Source organism: Xyrauchen texanus, chromosome 30 (genome assembly GCF_025860055.1).
Source record: "Xyrauchen texanus isolate HMW12.3.18 chromosome 30, RBS_HiC_50CHRs, whole genome shotgun sequence".
Lineage (NCBI taxonomy): Eukaryota > Metazoa > Chordata > Actinopteri > Cypriniformes > Catostomidae > Xyrauchen > Xyrauchen texanus.
The window spans coordinates 33,076,556-33,094,844 of record NC_068305.1 but is presented as its reverse complement, the minus strand read 5'-3'; the positions used below and the strand labels follow the sequence as shown (position 1 = coordinate 33,094,844).

Sequence of the window (18,289 nt, the reverse complement as noted above, 5' to 3'; positions counted from 1 at the left end):
AAGGAGGGAAGAGTCGAAATTATTCCACAAATGCTGTCGATTGAGCTTAACTTGTATTGAACCCAGAACATTCCTTTAAATTATGTTAATGCATATAATATATACTTCTTGTGGCTAAACTTTTGAAACTGTGTGTATTTTAACATTTATGGACTGGCCCCATTCACTTCCATTTTAAATAGAGTAAGATTTGTGAAAGCGTAAATCAAACAGCAAGCATAAATTAAATTGCATGCGCACATAAGGCTTTGTAAAAGTGTAAATCAAGTTGCAAGCGTAAGAAAAACATTATTAGCAATACTTTAAAGCTTTAAGTGTAATTCATGTGTTGTGAACAGGGACGGATTACCAACCGGGCCAGTGCCCAGGGGCCCTTGACTGCCCGGGGGTGCAACAAGGAAGAAACATTTGAAAACCAGATTGAGAATCATATTTATATCAATAAACTGTGTTGGCTCACCTTGACTCTAACAATAAAAGAATGAATACTTGGTTTACAAAACTCTTTTCAGTGAGAAATTTGTGCAAAAAGATTGTACGCAGTCAATCCGTTTTGCCGTTCATGACACCCTTTCTTGCTTACATATCGCCGATTGTAGGTTTGCAATATTTTTGCCATTCTTCAGCACAAAAACAGTGCCAAAAATGTAAGCGTGAAAAAAGGAAGCCAGAAGGATACAATGACATTTAATTTGTGTCAATATGAAATTATAAATACACATCACATGAATTACACTTATGCAAAGCATTAAAGTATTGCTAATATTTTTTTCTTACGCTTGCAACGAGATTTACGCCTTTACAAAACTTTGTGCGCACGCAAAACAAAATTCGCTTGCAATTTGATTTATGCTTTCACAAGTCGCTCTCTGCACACGCAGATCATTTAGGCACTATTTTACCTTCATAAAGAACAGTATTGATACTTCTGTATCAAAAAATATATTATAATAGAAATGCCTCAAATATGTTTTTCCCACTGCAATTGTGTTCCAATGTGTTAGCACATTTTGCATTCAACATACTTTATGGATTTTGATCAACTTTATAAAACTGGAGAGCATACACTTTGGCAGCTCTCCTCTTGGGCCGACCACTAGCAGTTAGATCAGAAGTATCAGAGGTTGCAGAATTCTCATGTTGCGGTGGAGTCGGTGGAATGATCTCTTTTTTCCTCCTTTTTGCAGGGGTCTTCTCAACCTTAGGGCTTGCAGCAGGACGCCCTCGCTTCTTATGGACTCCCTTTTTGTGAAGTGGGGTCTCCTGGCCTACATCTGGAGTAACCTGGGAGGTCTGTGTCTGCCCTAAGGAAGACATTAGCTAATAATCAAACAAACAAATTTCACAAAAGTTTGGAGGACTACTGTGGGAATCCAAAGGACTAATTATCAATTATTTCACTTTGAGAGGGATGAAACATGCCTTGGTAGTACAGGCTCTACTCTAAAACTGCACTAGTCATGTCAGAGTTAGCCTCTGATTTCTTGCCTTTATCGGGTGGATCAAAACCGGACTTTTGCAGTTCTGACTCCATCTTCTGAGGCTCTGAAGAACAGAGATGTGCTCCACCCGAATCCTGAGTCACTTCTTGATTTTCATGGTTAGCAAGTCCTGTCTGCTCCTCTGCCTCTTTTTCACAGTGTAAACCCACTGACTTGCCTGTCTGCATGCCCAACTTTAGGGCAGCAGCTGCCATCAATAGCACTGTCTAGAAATTAAAAAAAAATTATAATTATGTTTTATGAACAGTACATTTTGATTAAAGTTAACAATGTAAACAAATCTGAATGACTCCAATCAGGCTTCCTAAGCAACCAATTGGACCTTTTGCTAGGGAGGGTAGAGTCACATGGGGTAACATCCTCGTAATCGCTATAATATGGTTCTCGCTCTTGGTGGGGCACGTGGGGAGTTGTGCATTGATGCTGCGGAGTGTAGTGTGAGCCTCCGTATGTGCTACGTCTCCACGGTAATGCGCTCAGCAAGCCATGTGTTAAAATGTGCGGATTGAAGGTCTCAAATGCGGAGGCAACTGAGATTCGTCCTCCGCCACCTGGATTGAGGCAGTCACTATGCCACCATGAGGATTTAGAGTGCATTGGGAATTGGGCATTCCAATTCGGGGAGAAAAAAATAAACAAAAATAAACAATGTAAACAAATGTGTGTAAAAAATAAAAGTTACAAAATACAAACAATCGTTCCCCTATATTTGTAAGAACCAGCATAATTTTTTCAGAAAAGTCCTTACAAATATAAGCAAGTGCTTTAAAGAGATAGTACACCCAATAATTATCTAATTATTTACTCGCCCTCATGCCATCCCAGATTTTTACAAATTTCTTCCGATCTGCAGAACACATTCGAAGATTTTTATAAGAATATCTCAGCTCTGTAGGTCCATACAATGCAAGCGAATGGTGACCAAATCTATGAAGCTCATATAAAAAGCATACAAAGGCAGCATAAAAGTAATCCATATGACTCCAGTGGTTTAATCAGTCTTATTTTTTTTTTTGGCAAGTATTTTTATTAGAATTTTACATTATACAACAAACACAAAGCAAACAAAATACAAAAAATAATACAAAGAATATACAAATTAATTATTAATAAAAAAAAAATACAAAATATAAAAAAACTAAGAACAACAACAAGGGCTTGTAGGCAGTTCAGTGATGAAGCACACCTCAAAACAAGCACTCAAATGGGGGCAGGCAGCATACTATGCACTACCTTGCTGGTCAGAGTCAGCATTAGACTGGGGAAGATGAACCAGAAATGGCTGCCATACTGTAAAATGTATCAAGGTTACCCATAACTCCATACTGGACTCTCTCCATGTGCAATATTCCAGTAAGATGAGTCAACCAGGTCTTAAACGGAGGAACAGTATCCGACGTCCAAATTCTTAGAATAATACTCTTAGCGATAATCATCCCATAAATAATGGTGCTTTGTACCGAGAAATTATGGTATAACAGAGAAGCAGAGTATCCAAATAATGCAATCTCTGGATCAGGATTAAACACACAACCATATGTCAGAAAACACACCAAAAACCATAAAGTTTAGGGCATGTCCAAAACAGATGGGTCAGAGAGCCCTCTGCAGATTTACACCGGTCACATATGGGAGAAATGGTTGGGAAAATTCTATGTAATTTAGGTTTTGAATAGTGCAGTCTATGCATCACCTTGAATTGAATTTACTGATGCCTAGAATTAATAAAGCAAGATCGACTCCTGCTAAAACTCTCCTCCCACACCTTATCTCCAATCTGCATGCCCAATTCCTCTTCCCAAGCATTTTTCAAAGAATGCGTAGAATATGGCACTTCTTCAGAAAATACATTTACAAATTCTAAAATCAAATGTTTGGAATCAGGCGAGTCCAACAATAGCCTATAATAATCCATGTCTCCTGAAGCGATCTCATCTGTTTTGGGAGACAACAAACCAAAATATAACTCGTTTTTCACTGTACATCTTACAATTGCGGTCTCTAGGCATAATCATAATTTCAAGCATGATTACACTTCGTAGCACTTGGCGCATGTGCAGTTATATTGTCTGTTCTCACCCAAAAACAATTAGATCGCTTCAATAGACTGGATTAAATGTTTTAGGCTTATGTTTAGGCTGCCTTTATGTGCTTTATGGAGCTTGAACATTTGGGTCACCATTCACTTGCATTGTAAGGACCTACAGAGCTGTTATATTCTTCTAAAAGCAGTCACATCTGGCATGGCATGAGGGTGAGTAAATGATGAGATCATTTTCATTTTTGGGTGAACTATTCCTTTAAAGACCTACTTGTGCGACCAGAATTCACCAGTAAAAATCATCAAAGAGATATTTTTTACACACAAAAACATAAAATTAGTTTGGCTAATCTGTAGTAATTGGTGTAACAAATATATGAGCAATAGTCTAGGAGGTCCTCACAATGTGCTCACATGTGACACCAAAAGTACTTTGGTTGTGTCATGGTGCAGCAATGGCACCAGATGGTGAAACCATAAATGTACCGTTGAAAGAATTATCATGGTATTACAAAACAAGCCAAAACAAGGCTTATAGTATTTTCTATATTTTTTTTTACATTGCAGAGAAATTGACAAAATGTGGTACCCGGATAGATATCCCATTACCGTAGTACTATGTCTATAAAAAAATTATAATAATATATATATTGTTTGTGTTGCATGTTACTTTAAAATTGTTCTGCAATCTGTCACAGTACTACACGCATGTGCCCCAGCGCGTGGAACACCATGTCTGACTAAACCACATTGAAGTTGCTCAATGTTTGACCTGCCAACAATTCTTGAAGAAATTAACATTCTAAAAATAAAATAAAAAATAAATAAAAACTATTATTTAAGCTGGAATAGTAGTTTCCACTTAGCACAAAACAGGCTTAAATATATGAGTATTGACGTTGACGTGGCTTTTATGAAGATCAATTTCAAGGCAGACGTTCAAAGGTCTAATGTCCAAAGTCTTTTAAACAATCTAATATATTTTAATAACACGATCTCAAATTACATTCCCACGCTGAAAACCACAGGAAAGACATGGGCTATTTCCCATTCGAAGCGGGTTTTAACAGTAGCTCAAGCTGCTCATGCACTCTCTCCTGCATCAGATATCTCACCGGTTCGAATCCGATTCACTCGACACAATGTTTGAAAATAATAATGAATGACTCACCGTAGTTGGACAAACTGTCCGATCTCAAATTAAAACGCGAATAAGTAGCTGTATTGTTCAGATATTTGCTGTTTTATCATGGAACTCCTTGCTAATGTTTTTTTACGTGTTAGCTTGCCGTCGCCGCCATGTTTTCATGCTCCTATGACCTCGCATGCTCTCTATCGCCCTCTAGTCAACACTGCGACCAGAGACACTTTAAATATGTGTGTGATTCCCGCCTGGCCACGGGGTGCTATCAATGTGGTAGAGCAGAGTATTGAAGTAGCACTATGTACTTTGCATGTACAAAACAGCAGACACAAACACAGTACAAACTACAATGTAATGAACTCTAACATAAACATATAGAGTATACAAGTATAAAGTGTTCATTTTTACGCATAAATAAGATGTAATGTATAAAATGTTGAATAATAAATTTATCAGGCAATGTCTACAAACCCCACAATAAATAATATTATTTATAATATATATATCATAATATAATCATATTATTAAAATGTCATTAAAATATTGGCATTACTGAAAACAGAAAAATAAAAGCAGTGTACGATTTAACATAATATTTGGGGGATTTTGAAATTATTCACACATCTGCAAAATGGTTAATCTTTTAAGAGTTAAGGATGAGATATTCAGGTGGAGATACTCATATACAGCTGACAACATACTCGCTTTCCAAATCTGTCTATACCTCCATTTAGCTGATTAATGAAATTAACAAACAAAAAAAAAAAAAAAAAAAAATTCCATAAAACTGAATTATGAAATTGAAATGCATAAATCTTAAAATAGTTTATTTTTTTACATGTTGAGACTTAAATAATAAAAAAGTACATATTGTGTGATGGCATTTTCTAAAACTGGTTTGTGTATTACACAAAAAGACAACCAGACAAACCAATATCATTGATTTTAATCCAAGGAAACGCAGCTTTTCAAATGTACAATATTTAAGCTTTTTCCATCCGAAACTCCAGTCCCATCTTCTCCCTGACATCCAGGAACCGTGCAATGAATCTGCATACTTGGCATATCACAGAGTATCATGACTTCTATCATCTGTAGAGACATATCCACATTCAATAATATTACAACACAGCAGCATACATGAACATCATTACATGCAAAGCATACTGCAACAACAAGTCAGCTGCTAGTCCACTGTGAATAGTGCACATCAAGAGATAAATAAACAGTGCTCTCTACAACACAATAAAACAAAATACACTAAAAGTCTTAATATGTATACATTATTTAAAGCAAATAAATAGCTTTATTCACATGGGGCCTTGGCAGCTCAGCGAGTATTGATGCTGACTACCACCCCTGGAGTCGTGAGTTTGACTCCAGCCAGGTCTCCTAAGCAACCAAAGTGGCCTGGTTGCTAGGGAGGGTATACTATATTAATTTATTTCATTATAAAACTAACTTTTTGAAATTGATGACTTGTAAATATGGTAGAAAGGAAATTAAAATGTTTACATGAATACACTCTTCACTAACGGTCTTGTGGAAGGACCCTTCATGAAGGGATTCAGTTGCTCACTTTCGTCTGGAACGACCCTATGAGTTGTCCCTACCAGCAGTGCCCTGACCACATATTTCAAATAAAGAACATGGAGGGTTTATAAATGACTTTCAGGCTGCTGGCTGGACCCAGGCTTTACGAGGGGTCTACTGTGGGCCCAGTCGTCTTGTCTGTGGTCAGCTGTGTCTTCAGCCTCTTATTCACTGCTTGAACTCTCACTACTGCTGCTGCTGCTTCTCTGACTGTCACTGCCGCTGAATTCATAGCAGTCTTTCTCCTGGGTGCTCGTTTTTTCCTTCCTGCTGTTTCTGCCTTCCTTCCTCTTCGTTGTCTTCATTCCTGGATTTGTTGTTCCACTTGACATTGGCGCTGCTGATGTCTGTCTGTCTTGCCAGGTGTTGGGGCCCTGGGGAAAACTGAGGGCTGGGTTTGGTAAGGGAAGATCTAAATGCTTCATGGAGTCTTCCTTTAGTGGAGTCTTGACTGAGTGCAGTTTATCAAATTTGGAACTCTTGGCTTTGGACCTCACAACAAACCAGTCCTGTGCAAAATAACAATTACAGTACAATAATTTCTTATAAAAAAATGTATTTAATAAGGGAACATTAAAACAGCATATTATGCAATATGTAATATCATTTTTCACTTGTCTGTCACAATAATACCTTGGGGGGGCTTTCCTCAACAAATATTGATATATATAATAAATGTGATTATTTGCAATTAATTTGATGTACTTAACTGAATATAATTGGTTTGCAGACCTGATAATAAAATGTAATAGTTATGTAGGTACACATAATTCACTGTCTAACCTGAGAGTGAATGGAATTGATGTGGTACTTCACTCCACTTTCAGAGTTGAATTCTTTCTTGCATATCAAGCGTTTATATTTTCCTGTTTCAAATTCACCCTGCAGAGAAAAATTAAAAGCTTCTTCATAAAATGCAGAGCATCCTGTTCCAGAGAAATTATTAATTAATTCAATATTAGACCACTTTTTGAAGCTTGTTGATTTTGGTAGCAATAGGAAACAGGGCATTGCTTTCAGATAAACTGTATATATTTTGGTAAAAACTACACAGTGCTCTGAAAAAGTTTTAGGCACTTGTGAAAAATGTTGCATAGTGAGGATTTCTTCAAAAATAGTGCCATAATTAGTTTTGCTAAGTCTAGTAAACATACAAAAAGCTAAATCAATATTTGGTGTGATCAACTTTGCCTTCAAAACAGCACCAATTATCCTAAGGACACCTGACACGGTTTTTATTGGTTGTTGGCAGACAGGATGTTCCAAGCTTCTTGGAGAATTCACCACAGTTTTTCTATCTATTTAGGCTGTCTCGGTTGCTTTTGTTTCTTCATGTAATCCCAGACTGACTCAATGTTCAGTGGGGGGCTCTGTGGCTGGGGCAAGCCATCTGTTGCAGGTCTCCCTGTTCTTCTATTCTATTCTATTTGCAGAAGGAATGTTTGTAAATCTAAAATGTTTATTACCTATTGACACACTACAGCTAAAGATATAAATAACCATCTTAAAACAAATGTTTTTGTTAAACATCTTATGTGCATTAGACTTTTGCACAGTACTGTATAATATTGAGGAAGTATGTAAAAACGTATTCATATGCAGCACCACACAGGCACCAGGGAAAGATCTACCAACATACTGAAAGCTCTACCCTAAGCATTATATGACATGCCTTTAAAACACAAAAATAAAGGTAATTCATTCCTTACCAAGGAACATAGCCCAAGGTGAGCCTTTAGGCCAGATACACTGGTATAGAAGCAGTCACAACCCTAATATAATGAAAACACAGACAATAACTTTTGTTGTTATTATTAGTAACTTGTTTCAATAATTGCTTTAGCAAACTGCTCAAGCAAATACAACAATATTTAAAAGAATCGGAATAATGTCAACCTAATATTTGTGTATTGCTTTTGCGGCCTGCATTCGATTACCACAGAAAATAACTTTGACTTATTCCTCAGTGCGTATAATGAACAGCACACATGTTTACAGTAAACACACTTTCAACGGAAGCATAACAGGCAAGCAGCGAGTGACACAAAAAACACTTCTTTCAAATCATGAAATAAAAGTATTTGTAAATATACATTATGTTGAGAATAACCCCGAATTATTCTTTTTAGTTTAAAGCATAATGGTGAAACACCTTGAAGAATAACAGTACATGGATGATGTTCAAACCTTGTTCGGACATTGCACTTTTTTATGCAGTTTGACTTCATTCTTCCACTTGCGCAGAGTATCTTGACTGAAAGCAGGTAACCCAGGACGGGAATACTTCAGCTACATGCATACAAAAATAACAATAGCATAAAAAGCCATTAAATGTTATCAAAAGCGCTACCAAGACAGGTTAATTAATGTTATGGGAAACAATTTACAATAAGGTTGTATTTGTTAGCATTAAAACAATAGTATATATATTAACATTAGTAAAAGCAATATGAACCAACATGAACTAACAATAAACAATAGTATTTCTAAATTAACATTCATTAATAAATGCTGTAAACAATATTGTTCATTGTTAGTTCCTGATACTTAAGGCATTATTTTAACGTGATGCATAATGTTAAAAACATTTTAAAGTATTACCATGTTATGTACTTCATTCAAATAATTGAGAGAAAATCTAAAACCTTTTAACATATACAAAATATCTTTATTTTATGAATTTGGAGATTCCAACCAACATCATCAAAACATATAATCAAAATCAAAAAAGTATGCAAAACATCAAAAGGCAATGCAGCCTCACCACAAAGCTTCTCACAGTTTCTGACTTCACGCAGCCCTGCAGTTACACATGTTGTCATAGTTTGAACTTTGAACATTATATTTTGGAGCACCTTCCTGTCGTCTGGCACCAGGTCATGCTGCACTTTCCTTTTGGGCCACTCTTTCAGAAGCTCCTCACTGGCGATCTCCCTCAGGTGGAACACGGCCACCTGCGCCGACAAACGCTTGACCCGTCCGCTCTGTGTACGTTCTAGGATGGGCTCTTTCTGTGTCTTCACCTCTTCTACTTCATTTTCCTGGGGTGTCTGCACCAACAGATTTTTGCAACAGAGTTTCAAGTGATACTTGTGGACATAAACACACTAAAGGGATATGCCAACCCAAAATAAAATTTGGTAATCATTTACTCTCATTTGATTTTCTTTCTCCTCTGGAACACAACAGGAGATGTTAGGTAGAATATTAGCCTCAGTCAACATTCACTTTCATTGCATCTTTTTTCCATACACTGAAAGTTAAGCGTTCTACCTAACATGTCCTGATGGGTTCCACAGAAGGAATAAGGCTGCCTTCAAGTGGACCTGGGAAGCTCACCTCCGAGTTGGGCATTTGTTAATATGGCGTGTCACAAATTCAAGTGGGAAACAAAATATGTAAGAAGCCAAACTTAAAGGGATAGTTCCCCCAAAATCAAAATTCTCTCCTCATTTAATCACCATCATGCCATCCCAGATGTGTATGACTTACTTTCATCTGCTGAACTCGCATGAAGATATTTAGAAGAATATTTCAGCTCTGTAGGTCCATACAATGCAATGAATGGGTGCCAAAATTTTGACACTCAAAAAAACACAAAGGCATCATATAAGTAATCCATATGACTCCAGTAGTTAAATCCATATCTTCAGAAGTGATATGATAGGTGTGGGTGAGAAACAGATCAATATTCAAGTAATTCTTTGCTAGAATTTCTTCTCCCTGTCCAGTATGGGGCGATATGCACGAAGAATGTGAATCAACAAAAACACAAGTAGAAGAATGTGAAAGTGATCGGTTTCTCACCAACAGCTATCACCTCTGAAGACATTGATTTAACCACTGAGGTCTTATACGGATTACATTTATGCTGACTTTTGCGACTTTTTGAGCTTTAAAATTTTGGCACCCATTCACTTGCATTGTATGGACCAAAAAAGCTGAGCTGTTCTTCTATAAATCTTCATTTAAGCAGAGTTCAGCAGATTAAATAAAATCATACACATCTGGAATGGCATAAGGGTGAGTAAATGATGAGAGAATTTCCATTTTTGAGTGATCTACAGTACTGTGTAAAAGTTTTAGGCACTTGGGAAACATTTTTCATAGTGAGGATGTCTTCAAAAATAATGAAATAAATAGTTTTCATTTATCACTTAATGTCATACAAAGTCTAGTAAACATAAAAAAGCTAAATCAATATTCGGTGTTGACCACCTTTGCCTTCAAAACAGCACCAATTCCCCTAGGTACACCTGGATACAGTTTTTATTGGTTGTTGGCAGATAGGAAGTTCCAAGCTTCTTGGAGAATTTGCCACAGTTCTTCTATATATTTAGGCTGTCTCAATTGCTTCTGTCTCTTCATGTAATCCCAGACTGAATCGATGTTCAGTGGGGGGCTCTGTGGGGCCAAGCCATCTGTTGCAGGACTCCCTGTTCTTTTATTCTATTCTATTTGCAGAAGGAATGTTTGGGATTCTAATATGTTTATTACCAATTGACAACACTAAAGTTGAAGATATAAATAACCATCTTAAGACAAATGCTTTTGTGAAACATCTTATGTGCCTAAGACTTTTGCACAGTACTGTATACCTTTAAACAAATACGCAATGAACGACGGCAAAAGCTTTTTTCTGTTGTACCGGTGAATAAATACCAGTGAATAAACCTGCAACACTTACGCAACATATTTAACTTATTAAAGCTTGGTATCAAACTAAATTTTAATTTGATTAAAACAAACCGTGATGGATGACTCATTATTTCACTTAGTCGTATGCTGTATAACAAATTTATATTTTGTAAATAAAGTAAAGAAGTTGAAACACTCTTGCAAAATCATTGGTTTCCATCATATTTCATGTTGACACGCCCCTTCCAATTTCTCAACTTGGAAACATCAACTGGGGTATCTTCTAGAATTCCGACTTTCCCACTTGTGAATACGACTTTGTTTGAACATTAATGTGCTCAGAACTCGGAATTCTGATATTTTCGACTCCACTTGAAGGGAACATGTAGTCATACAGGTTTAGAACAACATAAAGGTGAGTAAATGCTGACAGAATGTAAATTTTTTGGAGAACTATCCCTTTAACTGCCTAAATGAGAAACTGTCAAGACAATACAGACATAACATTAAAGTATTATTAACATAGAGTATCAAATTAGACAATATGTGATACTGATGTGTCCAGTGTAGAGAAGGACTCACTGGACTGTGCTCATTCTTGATGTGGTACTCCAGGCCTGCTCTGGAACGATATGCTTTTCCACAGTGTTTACAGTTCAATGACAGTTTCTCCAACTCTGACTCCTCTTTGCCACATTTTTTCATGTGGTACACATAACCCATTATACTAGTAAAACTGCCAGTGCATCCCTAAAACAAAACCAATCAGCATTGCGTTACATCATTTAATTTATGATTCAACATAATCAAAGCAGTAGTTCTAAACATTCACAATTAAATTAAATCTGCACAAAAGTATGGCTTTTATGTGTCCTTTGCGTCTTTACGCAGCCCAGAGTCATCTTAAAGGAATATTCCGGGTTCAAAACAAGTTAAGCTCAATCGACAGCATTTGTGTCATAATGTTGATTACCAAAAAAATAATTTAAACTCATCCCTCCTTTTCTTTAAAAGAGCAAAATTCTGGGTTACAGTGAGACACATACAATGGAAGTAAATTTTATTTTATAAATGCACTTACATTAATTCTTCTGTTAATACTCATGTATTATTTGAGCAATAAAGTTGTTGACATTACATCGTAACAAAGTTGTAAAACTGAAAATACAGTTTTTATACAGAAAAGGTTAGTAAGTGATTTTTTTTCACACTAAAATCATGTTTACATGCATAATGTTTACATCTTGTGGCTGTACTTTTGAGTATTTTGACATTAAAAAATGGGCCCCCATTCACTTCCATTGTAAGTGCCTCGCTGTAAATTTTTAAAGGAGGGGCAATTCAAAATGAAATTTTGTGGTAATCAATATTATGCCACAAATGCTGTCGATTGACCTTCACTTGTATTGAACCCAGAACATTCCTTTAACAAAGTAGTGTTAAGGCATAGCCTGACATCTTGATGTGGGACGTCCCATTTATTCATTGAAAATAAACAAGATTTCATGGCTGGATAATTGAGAAAGGTTACAAAGCAGCTCTTTGTAACCAACTTATTATTTATGATCTACTGTAGGCCTTTCCCATAGAATATAAATTATGTGCTGAATTTCAGAGGCCCCTTTTTTTTTCTTTTCACAGATAATCTCAGGAGTGGAATATGTTTCTTAATTGATGAAAGAATGCATGGATCCAGTATTGTTTAAAAATGGAACTGGTTCTCGATACCCCAGACTAACGTTAAAATATCAACAAACCTCTTTTGAACATTTTAATTTTCCCATCCTCTTCAGTACTTTCCGTAGTTTCTCCTTCACGGCTTGGTCAGCAAAGTCATTCCCGGTATCTGGAATGGGCTGCAAAAACAAACAGAAAAATATCATTTGTATCATCATCACCATAATCATCATTGATGATATTGGGATCAGTTAAAAACAAACAAACCAGGTTGTTGTGGTCAGCCATGAGGTGGTACTTCATTTCAGTAGAAGTTTTCAGTTGTTTCCTACAGTGTGGACATGTAAAGGGATTCTACACAATAAAGAGCTAAATTAATTTTAGACATCACAGATGAAAATAAAATTAAATAAATTCTACATTTGTATGATTTTCATAAACACTGCATGTACCAGTTTGCAGGTTTCCATATGCTTCTTTAAGCCCTCAACAGTCTTTCTTCCAACGCTTTTACATTTTGGACAGGTTACTCGACCCTTTGCCAAAATCTGCAACTGCCATCTCTCCTCCTGACTTCCTGAAAAGTCGCAAAAATGGAAAGAACCACAAAAAACGATATTGTATATATATATATATATATATCATTATTCAGTGCATCTGTGCAGGACTTGATGAGTGTAGTATACTTTCCTATGTTGATGTATAATCCATTGAAACAGGAAGTTTGTATGTCATACTGTATGTCCCAAGGCTATTCCTTTTTTTTTAAAAATAGCAAATAGGCATTAGTTTACATCACAACCATGAACCATGACTTTCCACTTGCTATTGGTAGCTTTTGACCATAAAATTCCACTTTCACCAGCCTTCCTAAGCACTATCTTCTCTCCAAAAAGTTCTTCTTCTGTTGCTTTCAGCAGGGAGGAGAATATAATATAGTAAAAAAAATACTTAAATATTGATCTGTTTCTCACCCACATCTATCATATCGCTTTAACCACTGGAGTCGTATGGATTACATTTATACTAGCTTTATATGTTCTGGCCACCATTCACTTGCATTGTATGGACCAACATGAGTGTGAGTAAATGGTTGAACTATTCCTTTAAAAAGAGCCTGAAGGACTGTTCCAATTACCTGGAGGATAAACACGAGCCTCTTTCTTGGTGTACTGAAGTTCTTTCTGTTCCTGTTTGCTGTTCGCTATCTGATTTTTCTGAGTGAATTGAGCATCGGGAACTATAACAGGTACTGTTAAAAGAAAAATATGAAATCTGCACTTTTCGCATTTTTTAAAAAAAAATTCCATGAAGATTATTGGAAACAAATAGTGAAGAATTGTATACCTGTCTGTTTTACTTCCTCATTGTACCTTTTTAACGGGGGCTGACCAACTTCCTCCATCTTCCGTTCCTTCTTCAACAAAAAATCTGTGACAGATTTGAACATGCCCTGAACTGTTATATATCCATATGCATTTATTCTAATCAGCTTTCTAGAAGACGACACTCACCTGTCTCTTCTGTAGTCTCTGAACTGGATTCATCCATTTCCCCCACTATTCTGCAGGAGCTGGTGAGGCCAGTGGGTGCATGTTGACATTCTAAGCCATTCACCAGAGTGGAAGTGATAACCGAAATGCAAGATGACCCACTGGCTGAATCCTCTGTAGGTCCAATGACCACAGGCTGGAGATCATGGTACCTTAGGACACACCAAACAGCAGTGATGTTTTGCCAGAGTTAATCCACTATATGATGTAACTGAACATTCCAAGGAATGAAAACGAATGATTAATTTTGCAGAATGTAACTGAAAACGGGAAGTTCCTTCCAATTGTTCCAGAGTTAAAACGTTATTTCCAAATGTTGGTAACCAGTTCATTTTCAGATTTGTTTTATATTTTTATTAAACCAAAATCTAAATGATTTATCACAGTACATTTTCAGAATCACACCACTTACTGTTGCATAAAAAACAAGGCTTCTTTCTTTTTAGTTGAACATGATAATCATGTGCTTTGATACTGCTGTATCACACATTTATTTGCCTTATTGCACGTTGTAGCTGTAGCCTTCTGTGACATGCTGAAGACATTTTATACAGCTATGTACAATTACTACGTATACATGCATGGTTAATCCAGAAACAAGGAAAAATATCGAGGTATAAAGTACATTTCTCAGTTGTTTCAAGTTCTTCACTGAATTACTGTTAGATATGATTACTACAGATTTGATGCTGTCGGGTTCTGACCGAGAAGCAGATCTGCAAGTAAATCAAATAATTAAAATAAAATAATTATTTAATAATTATTAAATGTTTAAAATAAAATAATTTTGCCCTCATAATATGACTTTTACACAAAACATTCCCATTGGGATATACACTCACCTAAAGGATTATTAGGAACACCATACTAATACTGTGTTTGACCCCCTTTCACCTTCAGAACTGCCTTAATTCTACGTGGCATTGATTCAACAAGGTGCTGAAAGCGTTCTTTAGAAATGTTGGCCCATATTGATAGGATAGCATCTTGCAGTTGATGGAGATTTGTGGGATGCACATCCAGGGCACGAAGCTCCCGTTCCACCACATCCCAAAGATGCTCTATTGGGTTGAGATCTGGTGACTGTGGGGGCCATTTTAGTACAGTGAACTCATTGTCATGTTCAAGAAACCAATTTGAAATGATTCAAGCTTTGTGACATGGTGCATTATCCTGCTGGAAGTAGCCATCAGAGGATGTTCTCATTCTGTTTACGCCAAATTCTGACTCTACCATCTGAATGTCTCAACAGAAATCGAGACTCATCAGACCAGGCAATATTTTTCCAGTCTTCAACTGTCCAATTTTGGTGAGCTCTTGCAAATTGTAGCCTCTTTTTCCTATTTGTAGTGGAGATGAGTGGTACCCGGTGGGGTCTTCTGCTGTTGTAGCCCCTCCGCCTCAAGGTTGTGCGTGTTGTGGCTTCACAAATGCTTTGCTGCATACCTCGGTTGTAACGAGTGGTTATTTCAGTCAAAGTTGCTCTTCTATCAGCTTGAATCAGTCGGCCCATTCTCCTCTGACCTCTAAAATCAACAAGGCATTTTCAGCCCACAGGACTGCCGCATACTGGATGTTTTTCCTTTTCACACCATTCTTTGTAAACCCTAGAAATGGTTGTGCATGAAAATCCCAGTAACTGAGCAGATTGTGAAATACTCAGACCGGCCCGTCTGGCACCAACAACCATGCCACGCTCAAAATTGCTTAAATCACCTTTCTTTCCCATTCTGACATTCAGTTTGGAGTTCAGGAGATTGTCTTGACCAGGACCACACCCCTAAATGCATTGAAGCAACTGCCATGTGATTGGTTGATTAGATAATTGCATTAATGAGAAATTGAACAGGTGTTCCTAATAATCCTTTAGGTGAGTGTATTTGATAGCAAGAATACATTTATTGAAAATACATTATTTTACATAGACTCCTGTATACTTTGCTTGTTATGGTTTCTATGCTGATAATTCCCCCATGTTGGAAAAAACTGTAACTGCTTATTTTTAACCCATTGGTTGAATCCTCTGTAGGTCCAATGATCATGGTACCATAGGACACCTCAAACAGCAGTGATTTTTTGCCACAGTTAATCCACTATATGATGTAATTGAATGAAAACGAACAATTTATTTAGCAGAGAATGCCAATATCTGAGAACACAATAAGATGTACAGTAATTGCCACACTGTTGATGCATTATACACATCAAACTCACTTTTTTCTGGTGCAAGATCTCTTTATTTTCTGGGAGCTTGTTCCCTCATTCTGAAATGCAATAACACAGATGTAGGGGGATAAAACCAGATCTGGTGGTCTTATGTTTAGTTTAACAAAATGCCCAAAAAACAATATCAATATATAAATGTAGAGAACTCCAAAAAGGTGGTAGATAAGTGTTTCTCAACCAGAGGTCCAAGGCCAACTAAGGGGGCCTCAGCAAAGTGGCAAGGGGGCATGCAAGATTACTTAAATTATTTGCATTTTATATTAAAATCATTTAAAATGCTAAAACAGCTCAAATCAAGATCAAGTCATGTAATATGTAAATTGAAACCATTTTGCACCAAATACACCACTGAACTCAATCTCGATATCACAATTTTTAAACTAGCGAGTAGAAGTGTGCATGACTTTCAAATTTGTCTCGAACAATGGTGGACCTTAAGAGTCAAAAAAGGTTGAGAACCACGGAGCTTTGGTGATACCACCACTATTATTGATCACAAGACACTATCCCCCAAACCAAAGACAGGCATCTTACTTCCGATGTTACCATTCCACTCCCTTCAGCTTCTTTCCCCAACTCCTTTATGCCATCTGTTGGAGGAGCAACAAACTCATTCTAACCACTGAAAACCTATATTGGATTCAACAATGGCTTATTTAATATGCTTTCTTAACAGAAGGAATTGAGACATAAGTGGAGATGTAATTTTTTTCTTAGGCTGCTCAAAATAATCTACAAGGATCTAAGCTTTACACCTGCTTATAATGCTAATATAGGTAACCATAATGTTCCAAATAAAGTATTATGCTGTGGAAAATTAAAAATTACCTGATGTCTGAGGGTTTAGTTTTGGTCTGGACATTTTCCTCTTTCTGGGTACACAGATGACAGACATGAGGGTCTGATTCATGATCCTATTCCTGATGCAACAGGGATCACCTCACATTATTGTTTTCATCATTAAAAGCAAATATATTACTGACACAAACTGGTAAGCTCATACTGTGTGTTTAATTCATAAATTGCAATGACCCAAGACGGTCATGCCCCTCTTGCCCATCGAATCAACTAGACTAGTACTATTTTATTTAAAAATGCAAATTACAATGTTTGTAGGCATCCTGAAGAGCCAAGTGGAATAACAATGCATTTGCACACATGATCTGCAATATTGCAGTCCTAAAGACCACTGCCACCATCATCACTGCCAACCAATATAATCCAAATAAAGGAAGTGTATGCGGCATTACGACAAAACAAGCGCTCCACAGATGCATTCGACCGACAAAAGTTAATATGATGACATTGATATACCATACACATCAACTTCAAACAGAAGAACACGCATTTCCATAATGCTACTTCATGTCATGTCTATCACACTCCCCTCCGAGGCGATATGTTGCCTGACGACTGATAAAAAGGTTTTCACTTTGCTCTTTCATCAAATTCAGATCTACATTTACACATCTAACCCGACGTTGTGTTCAAATGCATAACACGAAACGTATTCTACGCTCAATATACATCATGAAACAACAACATTGCCGTCCTCTTGCAGAGCTCGCTTTATGCAGGACACGCCTCTTGTCATCTAAGCCAATGAGAAACGCGTACATTCCAAACACACTGAAAGGGGGCGGGTCTTCACGCCAAAACAGCCTATCGTTCGGGAGAACAGGTCCCAGATCAGATTCAGCCACGCCCATGTACATCGGCGTCACAGCCACAGAGCTTTAATTTAGTTTTAACAAAAGCAACTTTCTTTCCTCTCTGGGTCTTCTGTACTAGATGGTAGCCTATATCTGTCACTTAAAAATTAGGCTTTCAGTGAAGGGCTACTTTGTGTAAAAACATTGCAATCAGTGTGTAAAAACTAACATTGGCCAACACTCCTTTATGCGTCACCTAAATG

At 36.9% G+C, this 18,289-nt stretch overlaps 2 protein-coding genes across 2 annotated transcripts in view; both read right to left on the bottom strand.

Moving 5' to 3' along the window:
• LOC127624194 (general transcription factor 3C polypeptide 2-like) overlaps positions 1-4,857 on the bottom strand; it is a 28,841-nt gene extending 23,984 nt beyond the window's left edge. Inside the window, exons 1-3 of the mRNA XM_052098901.1 lie at positions 4,715-4,857; positions 1,489-1,708; positions 1,067-1,304 (exon numbers count right to left, since the gene is read on the bottom strand). Coding sequence (XP_051954861.1) covers positions 1,067-1,304; positions 1,489-1,696 — 446 coding nt within the window. The 5' untranslated portion in view covers positions 1,697-1,708; positions 4,715-4,857. The remainder of the gene's footprint in view (positions 1-1,066; positions 1,305-1,488; positions 1,709-4,714) is intronic.
• Positions 4,858-5,530: 673 nt separating this feature from the next.
• Positions 5,531-17,946, bottom strand: LOC127623548 (zinc finger protein 512-like). The gene is made up of 16 exons (XM_052097930.1): positions 17,480-17,946; positions 17,203-17,294; positions 16,909-16,964; positions 16,363-16,412; positions 14,110-14,300; positions 13,943-14,026; positions 13,734-13,847; positions 13,048-13,172; positions 12,863-12,949; positions 12,676-12,774; positions 11,501-11,668; positions 9,136-9,330; positions 8,468-8,569; positions 7,990-8,052; positions 7,064-7,162; positions 5,531-6,789 (listed from the first exon to the last, which is right to left on the bottom strand). Exons 2-16 carry the CDS (start codon positions 17,282-17,284, stop codon positions 6,445-6,447), a joined length of 1,860 nt encoding a protein of 619 aa, XP_051953890.1. The 5' UTR covers positions 17,285-17,294; positions 17,480-17,946; the 3' UTR covers positions 5,531-6,444.
• Between the last annotated feature and the right edge of the window lie 343 nt (positions 17,947-18,289).